The sequence below is a fragment of the Cherax quadricarinatus genome, chromosome 24, assembly GCF_038502225.1.
Source record: "Cherax quadricarinatus isolate ZL_2023a chromosome 24, ASM3850222v1, whole genome shotgun sequence".
In the NCBI taxonomy this organism is placed as follows: Eukaryota; Metazoa; Arthropoda; class Malacostraca; order Decapoda; family Parastacidae; genus Cherax; species Cherax quadricarinatus.
This window is the reverse complement of record NC_091315.1, coordinates 32,664,269-32,689,077: the sequence shown is the minus strand read 5'-3', so window position 1 is coordinate 32,689,077 and position 24,809 is coordinate 32,664,269. Positions and strand designations below refer to the sequence as shown.

At 46.3% G+C, this 24,809-nt stretch overlaps 1 protein-coding gene across 2 annotated transcripts in view; it reads left to right on the top strand.

Annotated features, from left to right (window-relative positions):
- The window catches only part of LOC128690707 (EF-hand calcium-binding domain-containing protein 14), a 267,606-nt gene that overhangs the window by 164,583 nt on the left and 78,214 nt on the right, over nucleotides 1–24,809 (top strand). Inside the window, exon 2 of one of the 2 annotated variants that reach the window (XM_070088310.1) lies at nucleotides 11,153–12,679. The exons of the other annotated variant lie outside the window; for it this stretch is intronic. Within the exon in view, the coding sequence (XP_069944411.1) occupies nucleotides 12,304–12,679 (376 nt within the window). The 5' untranslated portion in view covers nucleotides 11,153–12,303. The remainder of the gene's footprint in view (nucleotides 1–11,152; nucleotides 12,680–24,809) is intronic. 2 annotated transcript variants of the gene reach the window in all.

Sequence of the window (24,809 nt, the reverse complement as noted above, 5' to 3'; positions counted from 1 at the left end):
GGCTGTTGTGACTGGTTGTGTCAGATTGTGCTGGTTGTTGTGACTGGTTGTGTCAGATTGTGCTGGTTGTGACTGGTTGTGTCAGATTGTGCTGGTTGTTGTGACTGGTTGTGTCAGATTGTGCTGGTTGTTGTGACTGGTTGTGTCAGATTGTGGTGGTTGTTGTGACTGGTTGTGTCAGATTGTGGTGGTTGTTGTGACTGGTTGTGTCAGATTGTGGTGGTTGTTGTGACTGGTTGTGTCAGATTGTGGTGGTTGTTGTGACTGGTTGTGTCAGATTGTGCTGGCTGTTGTGACTGGTTGTGTCAGATTGTGGTGGTTGTTGTGACTGGTTGTGTCAGATTGTGGTGGTTGTTGTGACTGGATGTGTCAGATTGTGGTGGTTGTTGTGACTGGTTGTGTCAGATTGTGCTGGCTGTTGTGACTGGTTGTGTCAGATTGTGGTGGTTGTTGTGACTGGTTGTGTCAGATTGTGCTGGTTGTTGTGACTGGTTGTGTCAGATTGTGCTGGTTGTTGTGACTGGTTGTGTCAGATTGTGCTGGTTGTTGTGACTGGTTGTGTCAAATTGTGCTGATTGTTGTGACTGGTTGTTGTGACTGGTTGTGTCAGATTGTGCTGGTTGTTGTGACTGGTTGTGTCAGATTGTGCTGGTTGTTGTGACTGGTTGTGTCAGATTGTGCTGGTTGTTGTGACTGGTTGTGTCAGATTGTGCTGGTTGTTGTGACTGGTTGTGTCAGATTGTGCTGGTTGTTGTGACTGGTTGTGTCAGATTGTGCTGGTTGTTGTGACTGGTTGTGTCAGATTGTGCTGGTTTTTGTGACTGGTTGTGTCAGATTGTGCTGGCTGTTGTGACTGGTTGTGTCAGATTGTGCTGGCTGTTGTGACTGGTTGTGTCAGATTGTGCTGGTTGTTGTGACTGGTTGTGTCAGATTGTGCTGGCTGTTGTGACTGGTTGTGTCAGATTGTGCTGGCTGTTGTGACTGGTTGTGTCAGATTGTGCTGGCTGTTGTGACTGGTTGTGTCAGATTGTGCTGGCTGTTGTGACTGGTTGTGTCAGATTGTGCTGGCTGTTGTGACTGGTTGTGTCAGATTGTGCTGGCTGTTGTGACTGGTTGTGTCAGATTGTGCTGGCTGTTGTGACTGGTTGTGTCAGATTGTGCTGGCTGTTGTGACTGGTTGTGTCAGATTGTGCTGGCTGTTGTGACTGGTTGTGTCAGATTGTGCTGGTTGTTGTGACTGGTTGTGTCAGATTGTGCTTGTTGTTGTGACTGGTTGTGTCAAATTGTGGTGGTTGTTGTGACTGGTTGTCAGATTGTGCTGGCTGTTGTGACTGGTTGTGTCAGATTGTGCTGGTTGTTGTGACTGGTTGTGTCAAATTGTGCTGGGTGTTGTGACTGGTTGTGCCAGATTGTGCTGGTTGTTGTGACTGGTTGTGCCAAATTGTGGTGGTTGTTGTGACTGGTTGTGTCAGATTGTGCTGATTGTTATGACTGGTTGTGTCAGATTGTGCTGGTTGTTGTGACTGGTTGTGTCAAATTGTGCTGGTTGTTGTGACTGGTTGTGTCAAATTGTGCTGATTGTTGTGACTGGTTGTTGTGGCTGGTTGTGTCAGATTGAGCTGGTTGTGTCAGATTGAGCTGGTTGTTGTGACTGGTTGTGTCAGATTGTGGTCGTTGTGTCAGATTGTGGTTGCTGTGTCAGATTGTGGTTGCTGTGACTGGTTGTTTCAGATTGTGCTGGTTGTTGTGACTGGTTGTGTCAGATTGTGGTCGTTGTGTCAGATTGTGGTTGTTGTGACTGGTTGTGTCAGATTGTGTTGGTATGACTGCTTGTGTCAGATTGTGCTGGTTGGTGCGTCTGGTTGTATCAGATTGTGCTGGTTGGCATGACTGGTTGTGTCAGTGTGTAGTGATGGTTGTAAAAGCAAGAGGGGGTTGTAGTGGGGATCACTATCCCCTCCTCACTTCCCCTCACTCCTCACTCCCCCTCACTTACCCCGTCACTCCTCACTACCCCTCACTCACCCCGTCACTCCTCACTACCCTCTCACTCCTCACCGCCCCTCACTCCTCACTACCCCCTCACTCACTGCACCCTCACTTCTCACTACCTCTCACTCCTCACTAACCGTTCACTCCTCACTACCCCCTCCCTCCTCACTACCCCCCTCCCTCCTCACTACCCCTCACTCCTCACTACCCCCTCACTCACTACCTCTCACTCCTCACTACACCCTCACTCAATACCCCTCACTCCCCACTACCCCTCACTCCTCATTACCCCTTACTCCTCACTACCCCCTTACTCCTCACTACCCCCTCACTCCTCACTACCTCTCACTTCTCACTACCCCTCAGTCTTCACACCACCTTCCCTCCACCCTCACGCTTCCCATCCTCACACTGCACCTGTGTCATCCTTCACACCTCCCTCACAACGTTGTGATGCACCCAACGTCCGATTAATATCCAGTCCAATCAGGAATTCCTTCCTGGTCTGTGTTGCACATTCACCCCTGTGCAGCTTCCCTGCATCGTCCCTTTCCCAGTACCTCTCACCCCTCTCCATATCTCAGTGTTTCTTCCCCTTTCACCCTTCTCTTCTTTTTTGATCCTTCTCTTGCCCTCTCCCTCCTCGCCCTCACTGCTTCTCTCCAGTCACCGTTCGTTGGCCACATGTATAATCCTTTCACTTCCATATATATACCTCTCGGTTTCACTCAAACAGGTCTGTCTCCTGCCAACTCTGGTCGTGAACCTGGATTTATGTTAGTGTCCCAGGCATTGTTAGTTCCCCAGGCTATGTTAGTGCCTGAGGCTATGTTAGTGCCTCAGGCTATGTTAGTGCCCCAGACTATGTTAGTGTCCCAGGTATTGTTAGTGCCCCAGGCTATGTTAGTGCCTGAGGCTATGTTAGTGCCTCAGGCTATGTTAGTGCCCCAGACTATGTTAGTGTCCCAGGTATTGTTAGTGCCCCAGGCTATGTTAGTGCCTGAGGCTATGTTAGTGCCTCAGGCTATGTTAGTGCCCCAGACTATGTTAGTGTCCCAGGTATTGTTAGTGCCCCAGGCTATGCTAGTGCCCCAGGCTATGTTAGTGCCCCGAGCAGTGTTAATGACCCAGGCTATGTTAGTGCCCCGGGCAATGTTAGTTCCCCCGGCTATGTTAGTACCCCAGGCTATGTTAGTGCCACAGGCTTTGTTAGTGCCACAGGCTATGGAAGTGCCAAATATCGAGACCTGGACCAAAGCAACCGTAGGACCAGGACTAGGACCGGGACTAGGGTCATGGCCAGAGCCAGGACCAGAGCCAGTACCAGGGCCGGGGCCAGGACCAGGGCCAAGACCGGGGCCGGGACTGGGACCAGGACTAGGGCCAGGACCAGGACTAGGGCCAGGACCAGGACTAGGGCCAGGACCAGGAGAAGGGTTAGGACAGTTACTGGTACCTGGACCGGGACCAGAGAGGCAGGTAATCACAGTCACACGTTTCATTGTCTCATTCCCGACTCCTTAATGGAAGAAACTCTGTTGAATACGTTTATAATGTCGCTGGCAGACCTTTCTTTAGATGCCCGCCAGCCTGCGCCCCCCCCCCCTCTCTCTCTCTCTCTCTCTCTCTCTCTCTCTCTCTCTCTCTCTCTCTCTCTCTCTCTCTCTTTCTCTCTCTTTCTCTCTCTTTCTCTCTCTTTCTCTCTCTTTCTCTCCCTCTTTCTCTCCCTCTTTCTCTCCCTCTTTCTCTCTTTCTCTCCCTCTTTCTCTCCCTCTTTCTCTCCCTCTTTCTCTCTCTTTCTCTCCCTCTCTCTCTCTCTCTCTCTCTCTCTCTCTCTCTCTCTCTCTCTCTCTCTCTCTCTCTCTCTCTCTCTCTCTCTCTCTCTCTCTCTCTCTCTCTCAGGGACTTCATTCTCCTGAGTTGAGAGAAAGCATTTGACTCAGTGTATTACCAGGCGGCACTGACAGGAAAAAGAACTCCGGTGGGTTAAACAATTATTGAAGGAATGGAAAATGGTTTTGTAGTTTATTTAAAACTAATGAATGAAAAGAATACCAAGTAGCGAAGACAGTGTGTTAGTGTGTGTAGGATGACTTGTACACAGTGTGTTAGTGTGTGTAGGATGACTTGTACACAGTGTGTTAGTGTGTGTAGGATGACTTGTACACTGACACTTACAAAGGCGTGACCATCAGGATAGGTATAATAATACTGATGAGAACATATAGACTTAAGGAAACAAAGGCTTAGAAGACTCATAGTACTGAGCAAATTTCCACAGGTAAACTTAATACGACATTCTGCAACCTTAAAACGTCTTCATTACTCATATACGACCCCCACACCAGATGAAGCCTCCTGGTGTCTGGTGTGATCAACAAGGCTGATCAGGAAAGTAGCTAAGAAACAAGTTTTCTCTTGAAGATAACTAAGGGGGTTGTTGGTAATTTACGCTGTGTGTGTGAAGGGAAGAGAAGTCGTGGTCCCTTTACACTCCTTTTTCTTCACTGAGCTTATTTTTGCATGCATATGGTGTAATTTCGGTGTGTAGATTCGGAATAAATCCTTTTATGTCCAAATTATAATGTATCTCTCATACGTTGCAAGAAGTACAGCTCCAGGGACTTACAGTATACTCGATAATTTGTGTTAGACTTCGTACATTCAGTGAAGGATCTCTGTATATTCTCCCCAGGACTTTCCCTCTTTGAAATAGATAAAAAAAAGAACATTCTTACGTCCACCACCTTACATCAGTATCCTTACGTCAACATCTTTACATAATCGTTCTTTCGTTAACGCCTATACGTCATCGTTACCTCAACATCATTATGTTAATACTGCTAGGTTAACTTTATTATCCTTACGTCATCATTTTAATGGTAATTTTCTTACGTCAACATCCTAACAAGAACCTCAAGTCTTAATTCTAATGTCTTAATTATTACGTTTTCATTCTTGCATCATCATCATTACATTATCATCCTTACATCAACCTCTGACAGTGAATCATTGCATCAACAACACCTAATCATCCCTCTGTGACATAAAATCTGCGGAAAATTCTTCTCCACGTTCGTCAGCTCTGTACTAATGTTATCCAGATACAATACCATTAAAGTTTGTGGAGATCGTAGGCCAGAAGCGTAATACCTGTGTGAGCCACATCCGCAGTGACAGTGTTGGAGCCAGGTAATTGACAGGCTGGATACTGAAAATTTTCCAAACGAGAAAAGTTGTGCCAGTGGTGACACTATTCAAATAATTTGTGCTCTTTCTCTTAGATTACTGTTCAGAGATGACCGATCCATTTAGGGCAAGAGAAATATCAGAGCTGGAACAGATACAGAGATCATTTGCGACACAGAACTAATGACGTATTGGAATTACTAGCAGACCACGGTACGGGTTGGGTTAGAACCCATGGCGAGTGAGTCGTAAAATTCCAGGCCAGCGAGTAAGCCACTGGGCCAGCAAACTCAGTGGCTTACGCACCGGCCTGGAGTTTTACGACTTACTCGCCATGAGTTCTAACTCCCCCCTAGGTCATAAAATTACTATCAATGCTTCAGTGTTTTAAATATGTACTCGCTGTAGCAGAGGGGAGAGAGAGAGAGAGAGAGAGAGAGAGAGAGATACATGATAATATATACGTGGAAGATATCTGAGGGATTACTTTCAAATCTGCAAATTACCATAACAAGATAATGGAGTGAAAGATATGGGAGAGAATATAAAATTAAATTAGCGAAAAACAGGGGCGCCACGGGCACAAATGAACGTTGTATCAACATCCGTGGTTCCAGAGTAGTGAATGTCTTAGCAGAAGATATCCGAAACACTACTGGAATCAGTGTAGAAGTCTTCAGGAGAAAACTGGACAAGTGTTTCCGGTATGTGCTGGATCAATCAGGCTGTGATGTGATATGTGAGCCAGCGGGCCGCCAGCATCAATAACCGGGTTGACCAGGCAAGTACCAGACAAGCCTAGCCCAGGGTCGCGCTGTGGGAGTAGGAAAACTCAAAACCCGTCGAAGGTATATCAAAGGTACCTTGCTTGTTGTGGCACATATTTTGGGTGAGAGTGTTTGAGATCAGGTAAGTTTACTCAGGTACATATGAATATACTTACATAAATTATCATACATAGCAGCATATGTGTAGTTTACCTAGGATAATCCAAAAAAGTCAAAGTACCTGTGTACCTGGCCAGCTACCTGTACCTGTGTACCCGGCCAGCAACCTGTACCTGTGTACCCAGCCAGCAACCTGTATCTGTGTACCTGGCCAGCAACCTGTACCTGTATACCTGGCCAGCAACCTGTACCTGTGTACCTGGCCAGCAACCTGTACCTGTGTACCCGGCTAGCAACCTGTACCTGTGTACCGGGCCAGCAACCTGTACCTGTGTACCCGGCCAGCAACCTGTACCTGTGTACCCGGCCAGCAACCTGTACCTGTGTACCCAGCCAGCAACCTGTACCTGTGTACCTGGCCAATAACCTGTATTCCTGGTATTAATTGGGAACTTCTCTCTCATGCAAAATTAGTTACCAGAACCTGGCCTCAGAGAAAAGAATTTTGAGGTGAAATTCCTTCCCACAAAGTTAGTTTTCTTGTGGCACAAAAAAATCAGTAAAATAAAAAATAGCCAGTCCCAGAAATCCCCTGGATTTGGTGTTTCTAACTTGTGTGTTACAAGGGTGTTACTAGTGTGTTGCAGATGTTTTGCATGTTACAGGCTTCTTGCAGGGATATTCCAGGAATGGTGCAGGTGTTGCAAGCAAGCGTTAAATAATACACATCAAGTTAACACTTGCTGGCAGGTGTTAACAAAGACAGATGTAGTGTCTGTACACTCTTACTCTTCTATCATAGTGTAACACCATCACCTGTACAGTTACCCCCGTATCATAGTGCAACACCACCACCTGTACACTCTTACACCCCTTTAATAATGTAACACCACCCCTGTACACTCTTACACCCCTTTAATAATGTAACACACAGCTTTGTCAACATCTGTGGTGCACAACATTCCACCTTCTTCCAGCAGATATAGGAAATGTAGGTAACTAAACAAGGTGCTACAGGAGGTGCCTGATTTGTCACTGTGTAATGACTATGTGAGCCTGCTGGGGTTTTTTTTCTAGCCGTATAGTGACTAATGAGGCAGTTACCAGGAAAACCTGTTCTCAGGACAGACTTAAAATGTAGGAAAGCTCTGGACACCCATCACAGGCATATCTCAACCTCTCGTGTCCCCGTCTATCACATTACTGGCCATAGCACTTCAATATTCATAAGTTCACAATGCCATCTGTCTGTCTTCCGAAAAGTAATCGGTTTTCCTTGTTCTTTTCAGTTTTTCCTATTCCGAATCCTCAGTTTTTTTTTCTCTCTCTCTCTTTCATCAGTGGCCACTCTGTAGATCCCTCCTCCTCTTCCTTCTAAGTCCCAGCTTTCCAGATCCCTTTCTGGACCTCCAAGATTTCCAAAATTCTGCCATTCCTTCTTTGATTGGCCACCGGCGGGATCTCTCTCTCCATGCATATGTTTTCCTAGATAGCCGGGTTGTGACCATCTGGTTCTCTCAGTGGTCACTGTCCGCTCTTTCTCCTCCTACCCATCATCTTCCGCCATATTTATAGTGCTCTTCCGGATATTATGAAGATATGCTGTGTTCTGTACCGCACAAGCGAATGTTAAACACAAACACTTCCCAGAACGAGAGTAGAATCTCTTTCTTCAAAGAGTAAACAAGATATTAAAATAGATAAAACTCCCCACACGGAGATTTCTTTTGTGGTGGTGGTGGGGGGGGAGACTGGTGATGGGGGGGGGGGGTGCGGGTTATTAGGTGGTAGTGCCATCTCTTGGCCCTAGTCAAGTACCTCGCCGCGCGGCTCCCACTAACTGCCACCACATCTCTTCTCTTAGGGGTGGGGAGGGAAGGGTATATAGTGTCCCGATCCAATGAGGAGAGTGTTGGAGTCCATAAAGGAATATGTGGTCCATGTAGGATGGGAAGGGTGTCTGAATCTATTTAGTTGGAGGGGTGTTAGGGTAAGTCTTGAGAGGATGGGGGGCAGGCGGGTAATAGATGTTAGTATATATCACGTTAAAGGCTGAAAAAAAAAAAGTTACTAGTGAGTTGCTTTCTAGAGCGCAGAAAAATATCTTGTGGTAGTATTTATAAACGCGCAGGAAAATTAACTAGACAAGGAGAGTATAGAGCATTGGTGCAGTATAATTATTACTACTGAGACTACTGTTGTTGTTGTAGGTGACCCGGTGGCCTGGTGGCTAAAGCTCCCGCTTCACACACGGAGGGGCCCGGGTTCGATTCCCGGCGGGTGGAAACATTCGACACGTTTCCTTACACCTGTTGTCCTGTTCACCTAGCAGCAAATAGGTACCTGGGTGTTAGTCGACTGGTGTGGGTCGCATCCTGGGGGACAAGATTAAGGACCACAATGGAAATAAGTTAGACAGTCCTCGATGACGCACTGACTTTCTTGGGTTATCCTGGGTGGCTAACCCTCCGGGGTTAAAAATCCGAACGAAATCCTATCCTATCCTATCCTATCTTGTCCCGGTCCGGGTCTTTTCCAAATGGTGACCCGGCGTACTGAGACTACTGTCTTTCGTTACGTTAAAATGTTTCGTTATATTTATCTTCTTACACAAAGACCAACACATGAAACCATTACAAGGTTCTGATTTTTAGAAATAAATGACAGCAGTTTCACACAAACACTGAATATTACAGTAATAATTGTATTTAAATTATCTGAGAAGCAATAGAGTGTGGCGCGTAGAGTGTAAGGCAGCTGTACAGTGTGGTTATCTTGTTATCCTCTTAAAATCCTTACTTTAAATAATCAGCTCCTCCACACCCTGCCAGCGGCCCCGGCATGGAACGTCACTTTCTGTTTTACATTTGGTTGTGTAATTTAAAAATTTGTTAAAAACTTGTAACCACTAGTATCTTAGTCTTGTTTGAATGTACGGAATCTGGGTTCAATATCTTCGAATATTCTAAGACTTCATGCATAAAACGACCCTTACCCACATTTGGTTTACATATATCCCCTGATATTCTTATGTATTTTGTAGTGAATAATTCACTTTCATCTTACTCTTGTTTGGTGTATAATTTTTGTATAGGTTGAAGTACATGTAGTAGTTGTCACTTGCTAACACACACCTTCACTTTATACTGATTGTTTATGAAAGTTGTGCTGTAAGGAGGGTGGGATAACTCCATGGAGAAGGGGGTTTGTAGCCAAAGAAAAGGAGGAGGTGCTCAGTGGAAAGGGGGGGGGGCTTGTTTTTCAAAGGGAAGGGAAGTGTTGATGTCCAAAGGGGAGGGGGAGGGGGTGTTATGAGGTCCAAGGAGGGAAGCGTCGGGTTTTACGGTGTATGATATGCTGGTGGCTGATTGTGTTATCATGCAAATGTTGCTCTTGTGGGGTGAGTATTGTGTGTGTGTGTTGGGGTGAATAGTGTGCTGTGTTGGTGAAAACAGTGTGATGGGTTAGTGTGAACAGTGTGGTGAGTTGAGGTGAACAGTGTGGTGTGTTGGGGTGAACAGCGGTGTGTTGGGGTGAATACTGTGGTGGGTTGGGGTGAACAGTGGTGGGTCGGGGTGAACAGTGGTGGGGTGGGGTGAACAATGTGCTGTGTTGGTGTGAATAGTATGGTGGGTTAGTATGAATAATGGGGTGGGTTGGGTGGGCAGGCTGAGAAGCCATTGCCTCTACACATCATTGGTAGCACCTTGGTAAAGACACGCTAGCACTCCACTCTGAACTTGTGCCGTGATAGCCATGGAGGTGATCTTGTCCCACACACAAACGTACAATGAGAATTCGCAAATTGTGCCCCAAATATCTAAGTACTTACAACCTGAATCCCAACTTTTTCCATTCACCAGAGTGGAAGCTTATAACTGTCCTAGGGCGAAGAAGATACCTGAGCAATATAGCTAAATTAATATTCGACTGCCATTTATTTCCATAGAAGGTCAGAGAACTCAGAACTGACACCTCAATATTGCCGGAAGTACTGGCACTGCTGCCACCAATCATTGTCGACCACAAGAAGCATACCGAGTAGGCGAATTGGCAGATCATAATCATCCTCCTCCTTGCTTTAATTCCATTCAATCACTCCACTCATATTCTCGTCGGTTCCTACTTTTTCTTCGACAAAGTTTGATATGATACACGAGCAAACAGCTCGGACATTTTCTTGGAAACGTTTCGGCCCTGAGACCTTGTTCACTCCAAACATGCACGGGGCTTCAAATAGGAATGGTGCATGTTAGATAGGCTGAAGTTTTGTGAGGCCAGGTGAGCTAAGCAGTTATGAGCTCACTTGGTAGAGTAAGTGTCCAAAATAATTGCTCTTGTATCTTTAACTACATCCTGTCAGTGCCATATAACAGGTTTACACTATATGTTACGATATTTGAGAGAGAAGGAAAACATATACATGTATTTCATTGTGTTTGTTTATTATTAAATTATCGTAAAATTATATAAAATATATTTGGTTGGATTAGGCTGAATAAAATTGCGCTTTTTATAATAAGGTTAGATAAGTTTCCTAAGGTTCTTTTGGTACAAAATCATTAATTTTTATATTAACATAAATTAAAAAAATACATCTTTAAATGTATAAGAGAAATTTTTAGAATGGTCTTAATATTAAATGAGTTCTTACTAATTAACCAGTTTTACTTATTCGGCACGACATATATATATATATATATATATATATATATATATATATATATATATATATATATATATATATATATATATATATATATATATATATATATATATTAACACATCGGCCGTCTCCCACCAAAGCAGGGTGGCCCGAAAAAGGAAAACTTTCATCATCATTCACTCCATCACTGTCTTATCAGAAGTAGAATATTCAAATGGCTTCAGGAAGAAATCTAAATATTTTTCCTCGAAGCCTTTTTTTCCACTTCTCCGAGACTGTGTCCCACAACTTCCACTAGAGGTGGACCCCATCTTACGTAATTAGAAAAAAAAATATGTTAAGAATACGTGTATATAATTATCGCCTTAGGGTGGGATCTCTGATGTGGTTTGGGTTTTAAAATGTAAATTATTTTCAGGTGTAGAAAATGACTTTAAAGAGTGTGAGAGTGTGATAACAAGAAGTGGTGTGCAAGAAGCAGCAGAAACCAGCAATGCCAAGTGTGGTACATACAGCCTCGTGCTACACTACCTCGTCATCGCTCCTCCAATGCCTTCCCAGTTGGACTCGGCCTACACACATGTGTAATAATAGCAGCCAGAAAATGATCTTATTGCTACGTAACAGTGATCACTCTCGGTCACTCTGGGGACACTAGTGACGTGTGAGCGACGTAGATACTTCACCGACACTGAGACAAATTTTAACATTAACACCGTGAGGGCTGAAGAACTTGACACGCATCGTTAAACTGTTTGCTTAAGTGAAATAGTTTGTGTAGAGAAACATTTCGCCAGTTGAAACAGGCCAAGTGGACTGTTGGTGCTCGTAGTTGGTGAGAAGAAACGTATCACTGCTCAAGTTCTCAGAGTCGACTTTCTGAGAGTATTTGAAGAGGCGGAGGAAGGACGAAAGAATCAACATTATCGGCTCTGGCCACAAACTTTGTCCAACTGAAGGGACATAGCGGAAGTTGAGTTGTGGCCGAGACGGTGGGTGGTGGGAATCTCTCCGCCCACCTCACACGGGTGGTGTGTGTCACACTCACGGGCGGTGTGTCCCACCCACTTCACTCGGGCGGTGTGTCCCACCCACCTCACGCGGGTGGTGTGTGTCCCACCCACCTCACGCAGGTGGTGTGTGTGTCTCACCTCACGCGGATGGTGTGTCCCACCCACCTCACACGGGCTGTTAGTGTACGTCCTCACCTCACGTGGTAGTGCAGTGTTCTCTTTCTGTTTCCCAAGAAGAGTTTGGTCCTAAAAGTGTCAAGTGGTGCATCGAGGGTCCCGGCAGCTGTCAGCAGATCTCTCAACATTATTGAAGTGTTACAGTGTTTGAAGTACCTACGTAACCCCAACAGTCAGTATTAGTAACTTTACACTTGAGCGAAACAGATCGAAGGCTTATAGTTGAAAATAATGTATTAATATGAGAAGTTTGACAATGTGTTGACTGGTAATACATGTTGTGATAGTGTTAAAACGTGTGGCCACAATACATGAATCAAGCCGCGCTGGCCACAACCTTGGCACAATTTCCCTCGTGCTAAAGTATCGTGCGGCCACCATGAGTCACGGCGAGTCATGCGCAGGCGTGGTAGGCTCGGGCGTGGGCGTAGGTGGTCATAAGAAGCTGCGGCGCAAGAGGAAGGAGCTGGATGCCCTCGTACCTGAAGACAAGGTCCGCCGCAAGTCTTCCTCTGCCTCACATCACGACCTTCTCCGCTCAGACTCTGAAGACCCCGAGGCTGACTTCTCGGGCGTGGCGGTTCTGGGCAAGCGCATGCTGGGCAGTGGGCGCCAGGGAGGAATATGGGCGTGTCTGCCAGGGGCATGCACACTGCTGCTCTTACTGACAACTCTGGTGGGAGTGGCAGCAGCACTCAGACTGCTCATGCTCACCCGCCGTGACCTCGACACTCTTCACTCCAGAATAAACTCAGGTAACCAAAATACATCATTATTTCTGTGACTTGCAGGTGCAGCTTTGTTAATGATACAGATGGTGATCTCTGCATCACCTGGGTATGTGACTCCAGCTTCAAGCAAAGTAGTAAGTATCTCACCAGCTTCATTAATACACATAAATATTTCTTGTTTAATGGTTGAATGAGAGATATGTTTGTCAGTGTCTTATCTGAGGTCTAAGTACTCCATCTCTAGGATGTGTCAGGTGATGTCTTCTGTACAGCATCCACATCACGTTTTCAAAGTAGTAATGTGAATGTGCACAGCGATAGAATTTCAGTTGTGTATCACGACGTAAGGTGTACCCCAGGTTGTGTATGGAAGGTGTGAAGTGTACCCCAGGTTGTGTATGGGAGGTGTGAAGTGTACCACAGGTTGTGTATGGGAGGTGTGAAGTGTACCACAGGTTGTGTATGGAAGGTGTGAAGTGTACCCCAGGTTGTGTATGGGAGGTGTGAAGTGTACCACAGGTTGTGTATGGAAGGTGTGAAGTGTACCACAGGTTGTGTATGGAAGGTGTAAGGTGTACCACAGGTTGTGTATGGAAGGTGTGAAGTGTACCACAGGTTGTGTATGGAAGGCGGGAGGTGTACCACAGGTTGTGTATGGAAGGTGTGAGGTGTACCACAGGTTGTGTATGGAAGGTGTGAAGTGTACCCCAGGTTGTGTATGGAAGGTGTGAAGTGTACCCCAGGTTGTGTATGGAAGGTGTGAAGTGTACCCCAGGTTGTGTATGGAAGGTGTGAAGTGTACCACAGGTTGTGTATGGAAGGTGTGAGGTGTACCACAGGTTGTGTATGGAAGGTGTGAGGTGTACCACAGATTGTGTATGGAAGGTGTGAGGTGTACCACAGGTTGTGTATGGAAGGTGTGAGGTGTACCACAGGTTGTGTATGGAAGGTGTGAGGTGTACCACAGGTTGTGTATGGAAGGTGTGAGGTGTACCACAGGTTGTGTATGGAAGGTGTGAGGTGTACCCCAGGTTGTGTATGGATGGTGTGAGGTGTACCCCAGGTTGTGTATGGAAGGTGTGAGGTGTACCACAGGTTGTGTATGGAAGGTGTGAGGTGTACCACAGGTTGTGTATGGATGGTGTGAGGTGTACCACAGGTTGTGTATGGAAGGTGTGAGGTGTACCACAGGTTGTGTATGGATGGTGTGAGGTGTACCCCAGGTTGTGTATAGAAGGTGTGAGGTGTACCATAGTTTGTGTATGGAAGGTGCGAAGTGTACCACAGGTTGTGTATGGAAGGTGTGAGGTGTACCACAGGTTGTGTATGGAAGGTGGGAGGTGTACCACAGGTTGTGTATGGAAGGTGGGAGGTGTACCACAGGTTGTGTATGGAAGGTGTGAGGTGTACCACAGGTTGTGTATGGAAGGTGTGAGGTGTACCACAGGTTGTGTATGGATGGTGTGAGGTGTACCCCAGGTTGTGTATGGAAGGTGTGAGGTGTACCATAGTTTGTGTATGGAAGGTGCGAAGTGTACCACAGGTTGTGTATGGAAGGTGTGAAGTGTACCACAGGTTGTGTATGGAAGGTGGGAGGTGTACCCCAGGTTGTGTATGGAAGGTGTGAAGTGTACCCCAGGTTGTGTATGGAAGGTGTGAGGTGTACCACAGGTTGTGTATGGATGGTGTGAGGTGTACCCCAGGTTGTGTATGGAAGGTGTGAGGTGTACCACAGGTTGTGTATGGAAGGTGGGAGGTGTACCACAGGTTGTGTATGGAAGGTGTGAAGTGTACCCCAGGTTGTGTATGGAAGGTGTGAGGTGTACCACAGGTTGTGTATGGATGGTGTGAGGTGTACCCCAGGTTGTGTATGGAAGGTGTGAGGTGTACCACAGGTTGTGTAAGGAAGGTGGGAGGTGTACCACAGGTTGTGTATGGATGGTGTGAGGTGTACCCCAGGTTGTGTGGCTGGTATGGGGTGTACCCCAGGTAGTGTGTGGCTGGTATGGGGTGTACCCCAGGTAGTGTGTGGCTGGTATGGGGTGTACCCCAGGTAGTGTGTGGCTGGTATGGGGTGTAGCCCAGGTAGTGTGTGGCTGGTATGGGGTGTACCCCAGGTTGTGTGGCTGGTATGGGGTGTACCCCAGGTAGTGTGTGGCTGGTATGGGGTGTACCCCAGGTTGTGTGGCTGGTATGGGGTGTACCCCAGGTTGTGTGGCTGGTATGATGTGTAACCTCCAGGTAACCAGGTACCCCAGGTTGTGTGGCTGGTATGATGTGTAACCTCCAGGTAACCAGGTACCCCAGGTTGTGTGGCTGGTATGGGGTGTACCCCAGGTAGTGTGTGGCTGGTGTGGGGTGTACCCCAGGTTGTGTGGCTGGTATGATGTGTAACCTCCAGGTAACCAGGTACCCTAGGTTGTGTGGCTGGTATGGAGTGTACCCCAGGTAGTGTGTGGCTGGTATGGGGTGTACCCCAGGTTGTGTGGCTGGTATGGGGTGTACCCCAGGTTGTGTGGCTGGTATGATGTGTAACCTCCAGGTAACCAGGTACCCCAGGTTGTGTGGCTGGTATGGGGTGTACCCCAGGTAGTGTGTGGCTGGTGTGGGGTGTTCCCCAGGTTGCGTGGCTGGTATGATGTGTAACCTCCAGGTAACCAGGTACCCCAGGTTGTGTGGCTGGTATGGGGTGTACCCCAGGTTGTGTGGCTGGTATGATGTGTAACCTCCAGGTAACCAGGTACCCTAGGTTGTGTGGCTGGTATGGAGTGTACCCCAGGTAGTGTGTGGCTGGTATGGGGTGTACCCCAGGTTGTGTGGCTGGTATGGGGTGTACCCCAGGTTGTGTGGCTGGTATGATGTGTAACATCCAGGTAACCAGGTACCCCAGGTTGTGTGGCTGGTGTGGGGTGTACCCCAGGTTGTGTGGCTGGTATGGGGTGTACCCCTGGTAGTGTGTGGCTGGTATGGGGTGTACCAGCGAAAAGATTTAGCCAGAAGCTGAAACTCGATTTTATACACACACACACACACACACACACACACACACACACACACACACACACACACACACACACACACACACACACACACACACACACACACACACACACACACCCGCAGCCTCAGTTAGGTGAGTACACACACATACGTACGTACGTACGTTTTTCACTCAGGATTGCTAGTCTTTTTTTTTTTCAGTGTTCCATAAAGATTCTTATTCCTGTATCATTTCCTTTAGCATTTTCCCAGTTTAAGAGGCCGGGTGCGAGACCTGGCCACGAGGGCGATGATTACTATGAACATCAAGAGATAAAATATAAGAATGTACGATTGTCTCTTAACTGCTTTATTAATCCCTGTCAGTAAATGGAAATATTATTTATGGTCAGCACATGTGTGAACTATGATGGATGAGTACACCTGTAGTGCCAGTGTGAATCTTGCACAAGTAAGCCTTGAGGAATTGAGGGCCTCGTCCCAAGCCCGCACACTGTCATAACAACATACTGGAGTGAACGGAACGGGAGAAAGTGTAAAATATTCCCATTGAAAAACAGGGGTACTGTGGACACACACACACAAAAAATATCCTTGTATCAACATCCGTGGTCCAAGACTATTCACTATCTTACCAGAATATGTCAGAAACACTGTTGGGACTAGTGAAGAAGTCTTCAAGAGGAAACTGGACAGGTATCTTCACTAAATGACAGATCAGACCGGCTTTGATGGATATATTGACCAGCGGGGCCAGAAGCAACAGCCTGGTTCACCAGGCAAACACCAGACAAGCCTGATCCAAGGCCAGGCTCCGGGAGGAAAAAAACAACTAAACTCATCAAAGATATACCGAAGATAAAGGTAAACCTTAGAGGTCAGCTGAGACTGTATTGTCCGTGAGTTGAGAGTCGAGTATTAACAAGATAAAGCGAGGAACGTGAATTAAAACTCTGCTACTATCGTGACTTAGTAGTGAGAGCAGGGATGCTGTGCAGTTTCACGACATCAAAATGTATGTAGATAAGTATCGATTACTGAGAGCTGGTTCCTGCGGCACATGTCAAGGTCAAACAGGCAACAACTGCCAAGGTCATGAACTATGGCCAAATATTCCGTACCTGTTCTGGGGTTGAGGATGGAGAGTGGGTGGGAGGGTGTCAGTGGGTGGGAGAGTATCAGGTCCAGTAAAAACACATCTTGTTTTTCTGCCTCAGCCATCACTATCATCTTGTCTGTTTACTCTACCATCCCTGCCTCTCTCCACAACACTCAACCATCCCTGCCTCTCTCCACAACACTCAACCATCCCTGCCTCACTCTACAACACTCAACCATCCCTGCCTCACTCTACAACACTCAACCATCCCTGACTCTCTCTACAACACTCAACCATCCCTGCCTCTACACAACACTCAACCATCCCTGCCTCTACACAACACTCAACCATCCCTGCCTCTCTCTACAACACTCAGCCATCCCTGCCTCACTCTACAACACTCAACCATCCCTGCCTCTCTCTACAACACTCAACCATCCCTGCCTCTACACAACACTCAACCATCCCTGCCTCTACACAACACTCAACCATCCCTGCCTCTCTCCACAACACTCAACCATCCCTGCCTCTCTCTACAACACTCAACCATCCCTGCCTCACTCTACAACACTCAACCATCCCTGCCTCACTCTACAACACTCAACCATCCCTGCCCAACTCTACAACACTCAACCATCCCTGCCTCACTCTACAACACTCAACCATCCCTGCCTCACTCTACAACACTCAACCATCCCTGCCTCTCTCTCCACAACACTCAACCATCCCTGCCTCTCTCTACAACACTCAACCATCCCTGCCTCACTCTTCAACACTCAACCATCCCTGCCTCACTCTACAACACTCAACCGTCCCTGCCTCTCTCCACAACACTCAACCATCCCTGCCTCTCTCTACAACACTCAACCATCACTGCCTCACTCTACAACACTCAACCGTCCCTGCCTCTCTCCACAACACTCAACCATCACTGCCTCTCTCCACAACACTCAACCATCCCTGCCTCTCTCTACAACACTCAACCATCCCTGCCTCTCTCTCCACAACACTCAACCATCCCTGCCTCTCTCTACAACACTCAACCATCACTGCCTCACTCTACAACACTCAACCATCCCTGCCTCTCTCTACAACACTCAACCATCCCTGCCTCTACACAACACTCAACCATCCCTGCCTCTCTCTACAACACTCGACCATCCTTGCCTCTCTCTACAACACTCAACCATCCCTGCCTCTCTCTACAACACTCAACCATCCCTGCCTCTCTCCACAACACTCAACCATCACTGCCTCTCTACACAACACTCAACCATCCCTGCCTCTACACAACACTCAACCATCCCTGCCTCTACACAACACTCAACCATCCCTGCCTCTCTACACAACACTCAACCATCCCTGCCTCTACACAACACTCAACCATCCCTGCCTCTCTACACAACACTCAACCATCCCTGCCTCTCTACACAACACTCAACCATCCCTGCCTCTACACAACACTCAACCATCCCTGCCTCTACACAACACTCAACCATCCCTGCCTCTACACAACACTCAACCATCCCTGCCTCTACACAACACTCAACCATCCCTGCCTCTCTACACAACACTCAACCATCCCTGCCTCTCTACACAACACTCAACCATCCTTGCCTCTACACAACACTCAACCATCCCTGCCTCTACACAACACTCAACCATCCCTGCCTCTACACAACACTCAACCATCCCTGCCTCTACACAACACTCAACCATCCCTGCCTCTCTACACAACACTCAACCATCCTTGTCTCTTGTAGATGAATGGTTCAGAGAACCGACATGTTGATAAATTAGACACATGTGCAACTCTTGGGTATCTTTATTGAGGAAACGTTTCGCCACATAGTGGCTTCATCAGTCCATACAAAGGAGAATCTTGAAGAACAGGAGGAGAATGAGGTAATCAGTCCCTCAACCTTGAGTCGATGTGGTCAGTCCATCAATCTTGAATAGAATACGGCATACGTGCCGTATGCCGTCTCTGTTACTTCCTCTCACTGTAACACACCAGTGTTTTCTCTTACTGTAACACACCAGTGTTTCCTCTCACTGTAACACCAGTATTTCCTCTCACTGTAACACAACAGTGTTTCTTCGCACTGTAACACCAGTGTTTCCGCTCACTGTAACACCAGTGTTTCCTCTCACTGTAACACCAGTGTTTCCTCTCACTGTAACACCAGTGTTTCCTCTCACTGTAACACCAGTGTTTCCTTTCACTGTTGCACTTGGTTGACCATCCTGATGTCTTCTGGCGTCACCTAACACCTGTACCACTGTGTTGTCGCTTTTTGTGATCCTCAGGTTTTATTATCTTCCACCAGACTCGCTCCACCTGATTCGCTCCACCTGATTTGCTCCACCTGATTCGCTCCACCTGACTTGCTCCACCTGATTCGCTCTACCTGACTTGCTCCACCTGCCTCTTCCGGTACATCATGTTATAGCACTGTTGTGGTGCACATCATAACTGCATTTAGTGATGGGAGATACGAAAAGTTTTGCTGACACCTATAACAGATAACGTCAATATTGGCAGATATTCTTCGATACCTATACTTTGGCACACTCTAGTTGTTATCCAGGCTGGCATAAGAGTGGCTGCTGTGTTGTGTGTTCCAGGCTGGCATAATAATTACTGGGTTGTGTTCCAGGCTGGCATAACAATCACTGCTGTGCTGTGTTCCAGACTGGCATAACAATCACTGCTGTGCTGTGTTCCAGACTGGCATAACAATCACTGCTGTGCTGTGTTCCAGGCTGGCATAACAATCACTGCTGTGCTGTGTTCCAGACTGGCATAACAATCACTGCTGTGCTGTGTTCCAGGCTGGCATAACAATGCTGTGCTGTAGGTTGGGGTTCTTCCAGAGAGATATGGATGGATAAATTGCATCGTCTTAGACCGTAAGAAAGCATTCGACAGAAAACCATACCGCGGAGGACTAACTTGGATTATGCAAGTTACAAACGCACAACTGACGGTGTGCTTCTTCTGGGCTATCTGCGTATTGTATACTTTGTAATGCAGTGGTAATCTACTACTACTACTACTACTAGCAGTACTGTCAGTAGGTGCACCGTCACCAGCAGCAGCACAGCACCGCTTTCGGGCGCACAGTGCCGTTGGTGTAAATACCTGGGGAACAATGCCTTAACGATTGCCCTAATGCAGTGGTGGCGGAGGAAAGGTGGGTTGGTGGGTGGGTTGGTAGGTGGGTAGGCACACTTACCACAGGCTGGATGGAAGGCTGGGTTGTTGAATAGAAGGCTGGATTGCTGGCTAGAATGCTAGTTTGCTGAATAGAATGCCGATCTGATGGAAAAAAAAATGCTGTTGTTTTGGACGGAAGACTGGCCGGCAGGATAAAGGACTGGTGGGCTGCAGAGAAGACTGGTTCACTCTTAACTGGCTACTTGCTAGGCTGCTCTTGGCTGACTGGAAGGCATTTACGGCAGATCAGCGAGGGACACAAGGGTTATAAGAAGAAAAAAGATTGCTCTCTAACCCTTTTATTATTTTTAACGTATTGTGTGTAGAAGCAACTCTGCCAAATTTGACAAAAAATGGATTATACCTGGAGAGGGTTTGGGGGGGGTCAACGCCCCCGAGGACCGGTCCATGACTAGGACTCATGGTGGATCAGGGTCTGATTAACGAGGCTGTTAATGCTGGCCGCACGTAAACCGACGTATGAGCCACAGCCTGGCTAGTCAGGAACTGGCTTTAGGTGCCTGTCCAGTCCGTGATGAGCCTTAAAGTTTGTATTTACAAAGCCAGTTTAAGACAACGGTGGACACTTTAGTTCAAGCACGGATGGCATAAACATTACAGAAATTAAAGAACAAAATGGCACAATACCGGGACTGGAACAAAACACAAATAGCCAGCCAATAGGAGAGAGAGGAGGTTACGACGACGTTTTGATCCGACTTAGACCATTTATAAAGTCACACTTTTTAAAAGAGTGAGAGATCCAATATATATAGCGAGGGGGACAGGATGGGAGCAAGAGAGGAAGAAAAGGTGTGTGTGTGTGTGTGTGTGTGTGTGTGTGTGTGTGTGTGTGTGTGTGTGTGTGTAAAAACAATCTTAGGCAGGCGATCTTAACAATGCAAGACAAGCCACAGGGGGTGGAAATCTTAAGCTCAAGTAGTTGCACACTTCTCAGTGCATCATAAGGAGCTGTGCAGTGTTGCAAAAGCAGCACCTGGAGAAATGAGGGGAAGTTTTTCCAGAGTATGGTAACGTGAGAAAGAGGCCGAGCCAAATGCCCACCACCCACCGGTCCCTCCACACCCCACCCCATGTGGGGTCGGGTGGGCTAGGCTTCACAGTTTTGCAGATAGCATGAGGTAGAGTAACTAGTAGATAGTTAATAGCCAGCCCTAAGCATGCAATAGCTGGGAACAGGTCATGTGACGTAAGAAGTTACATTGTTATAGTGGATCATCCACATACAGGATATATCTATTGTGAAAGTACTTTAATTAAAGATTCCCCCCCCCCGTAGCTAGTCTTACATAAATATATATACATATATATTGTGAAAGGAGTTGAAACATAAATTGGTGGAAGTGGTCGTGGTAGTGGTGGATGTGGTGGTTGTGCAGGTGCTGGTGGTAGTTGTGATGCAGGTGGCAGTGGTAGTGGTACTGGTGGTGGTGGTGCTACTGGTGCTGGTGGAGGTGGTGCTGGTGGTGGGGGTGGTTGTGGAACTGGTTGGGGTGGTGGTAGTGCTGCTGCAATTCGTTTAAGTGGTACAGGTCTCTCGCCAGGGAAATAATTCCTTTTAAACAGGCTAATCATTCTCTGAGTTTAGATCACTTTTAGGCAATGGTTCTCATCATCCTCACTCGGCACCTTTCTCATTCTCGCCAGGGTTTATTAACTTTATTTTATTGAGTTTATTGGCAGATGTGATGAGCGTAATAATGAGTAAGAGTCAGTTGAATGTATACAACTGCACATACATAGTATGTAGAACAATGTTTTATTGTTTCACTCGGGGCAGAACTTTATTAAATTATTAGTAATAAAGCTCTACCCTGAGTAAAGACTCGTCCCAATAAAACCTTGTGTTACATGTTGTGTTTTTATGCCGCTTGAGAGCCTTGTCTTAAACCTGCACACTGCCATAACAATATACTGGAGTGAGAGATACGGGAGGAAGTACAAAATATGCCCAGTGAAAAGTAGAGGCACTGTGGGCACAATAAGAGAACATTGTATCAACATCCGTGGCCCCAGACTATTCAGTGTCTTACCAAAAAGTATCAGAAACACTGCTGGACAAGTATCTTTACCAGGCCCCAGATCAGCCAGGCTGTGATCGATATGTGGGCCTACGGGCTGCCAGCAACAACAGCCTGAATGACCGGGTAAGCACCAGACGAGACTGGCCCTAGACCAGACTCCTGGGATAGAAAAATTCTGGAGCCTCATCAAACATATATCGGGGCCACCTGCTTGCAGGGGATCTTGCTAGGCTGTGTGTATCTTACAGCGTGTCATAAATGTCAACCATACTTTAATAACAAGTCCGCATATTTAGCATTGCCAGTGAAATGTTAGTTGGTTTTAGTCTGATAATGGTAAATAACTTTTATTAGATAATAATTTTTACCCAGTTATTTCTTGTATTTATTTTTACGAACAAATAGCGTCACTTGCATGTGTGTGTGTGTGTGTGTGTGTGTGTGTGTGTGTGTGTGTGTGTTGTAATTGTAATATTTCATAATGTAAATCGTTGTTTAACCTTTCGGTTCTAGCGTAGTGTCAATTCCACATTGCTTTTCCTTCCTGGCAGCCATAGTTGTGACGATGTTGTTGCGTCAAGTTGAGACGTTCCTCCGACAAGTTATATATATACCGTATATATTTTTTGTTGGTACACCTCGTAAGTTACTGTGCCATTTATATGTTCTAAATTATTCTTATTCCTCCAACACAACTTTTTTACGGAGCGTCCTATGGCTGCAGGAATTCTTACAAAAAATGTGTACAAGTTTTGTCGTAATTGCGCGGCGTAATGCGACTACTATTACTACTGTTACTACTACTACTACTATTTCTGTTACTACTACTACTTCTGTTACTACTACTACTACATCTGTTACTACTACTACTACTACTACTTGTTACTACTACTACTACATCTGTTACTACTACTACTACTACTTCTGTTACTACTACTACTACTACTACTAATACTACTACTACTACTACTACTTCTGTTACTACTACTACTACTACTTCTGTTACTACTACTTCTGTTACTACTACTACTACTTCTGTTACTACTACTACTACTTATGTTACTACTACTACTACTACTACTTCTGTTACTACTACTACTACTTCTGTTACTACTACTACTACTACTTCTGTTACTACTACTACTACTTCTGTTACTACTACTACTACTACTACTTCTGTTACTACTACTACTGCTACTACTACTACGACTACTACTACTACTACTTCTGTTACTACTACTACTACTACGACTACTACGACTACTACGACTACTACTACTACTACTACTACTTCTGTTACTACTACTACTGCTACTGTTATTGCTAGGACTACACGAGAAATATATAGCTTTTTTTAAGTGTGCGACGCTATGCTCTCATACGTCTTCCTGTTGGTCGTTGCATTCGCCAGCTTTCTGGCGAGTGCAAAGGGTCACGGGGTCACATCTGCTGCTAGAAAGAGAGAGAGAGAGAGAGAGAGAGAGAGAGAGAGAGAGAGAGAGAGAGAGGGAGAGAGGGTGGGAGGGAGGGTAGGGAAGGAAGGTCATGTAAAGTATGCCAGAGCTGGTTTTAGTATAATGTAGTGAAGACAGAGTGGCTCATTTCCACATATATTCTTCCCAGTGGAGCACTGGACACCCTGGAGCCTACCAGGTGGAGCACAGGACACCCAGGAACCTACCAGGTGAAGCACAGGATGCCCTGGAGCCTACCAGGTGTAGGACGCCCTAGAGCCTACCAGGTGGACCACAGGACACCCTGGAGCCTACCAGGTGGAGCACATGATGCCCTGGAGCCTAACAGGTGGAGCACAGGATGTCCTGGAGCCTAACAGGTGGAGCACAGGACCCCCTGGAGCCTACCAGGTGGAACACAGGACGCCCTATTGCCTACCAGGTGGAGCACATGACGCTCTAGAGCCTACCAGGTGGAGCACAGTACGCCCTGAGGTGGGTTGGGGTTGAGGGTAGGGGAAAGTTAATGTGATAGTTTAGTGTCACTCAGAAGTTTCCCCATAATCAGCGCTGCTGCTCCACGGGTTATTAACTCAAGTGTTATTACAAACGCTGAAGAGAGTAGTGTGGTAAAGACAATACTTATAGACACAGCATAGCCAGCGAGGTAAGAAATGCAGAACGGAAGTCCCATCCAACATCAACTTTCATTTTCATCTCAAATGATTGATTCTGCCAGGACTGGACCCACACTCTTCTCTCACTGCTCAGTGTGGAAATTTATGATCTCTTTCTTGAAGATCTTTTTATGGTGCTTTCTGCAGACTGTTTGCTCTGAAACCTTGGTTGATACTGCAGGTGGTGTGGTCGACGCTTTTGTTGACACTGCAGGTGGTGTGGTCGACGCTTTGGTTGATTCTGAAGGTTCGGAGGATAATAGCCTATATATTTTTATAATTTTTATGCCGTGATTTTCGACACAGTTAAAAATAGGCTGGACAAACGTTGTGATTTAAGTTTCAAATAATTTTTTGTTAAGGTTCCTGAAAGCAGGTTTAAAGTTAGATAACTTCTCATATTCTACCTAAGTTATATGGCGTACATGTGATTCCGGTGATTTGCTCTGTGTGATGCACACCTCCAGATCTTTCTCTTGATGCATTACCAGTCTCAAACTTTTTAGTCTTCTGTTCCCCACCCTTCTCATTACTTTGCACTTATCTGGATTTAATTTCATTAGCCACTTATCTGAGTCCTCTTTCAAACAGTTAAAATCCTATTGAATCCTCTATTGGCTCTCTCCATTTATTAACTGTCTCGTTATTTTAGTTTAGAC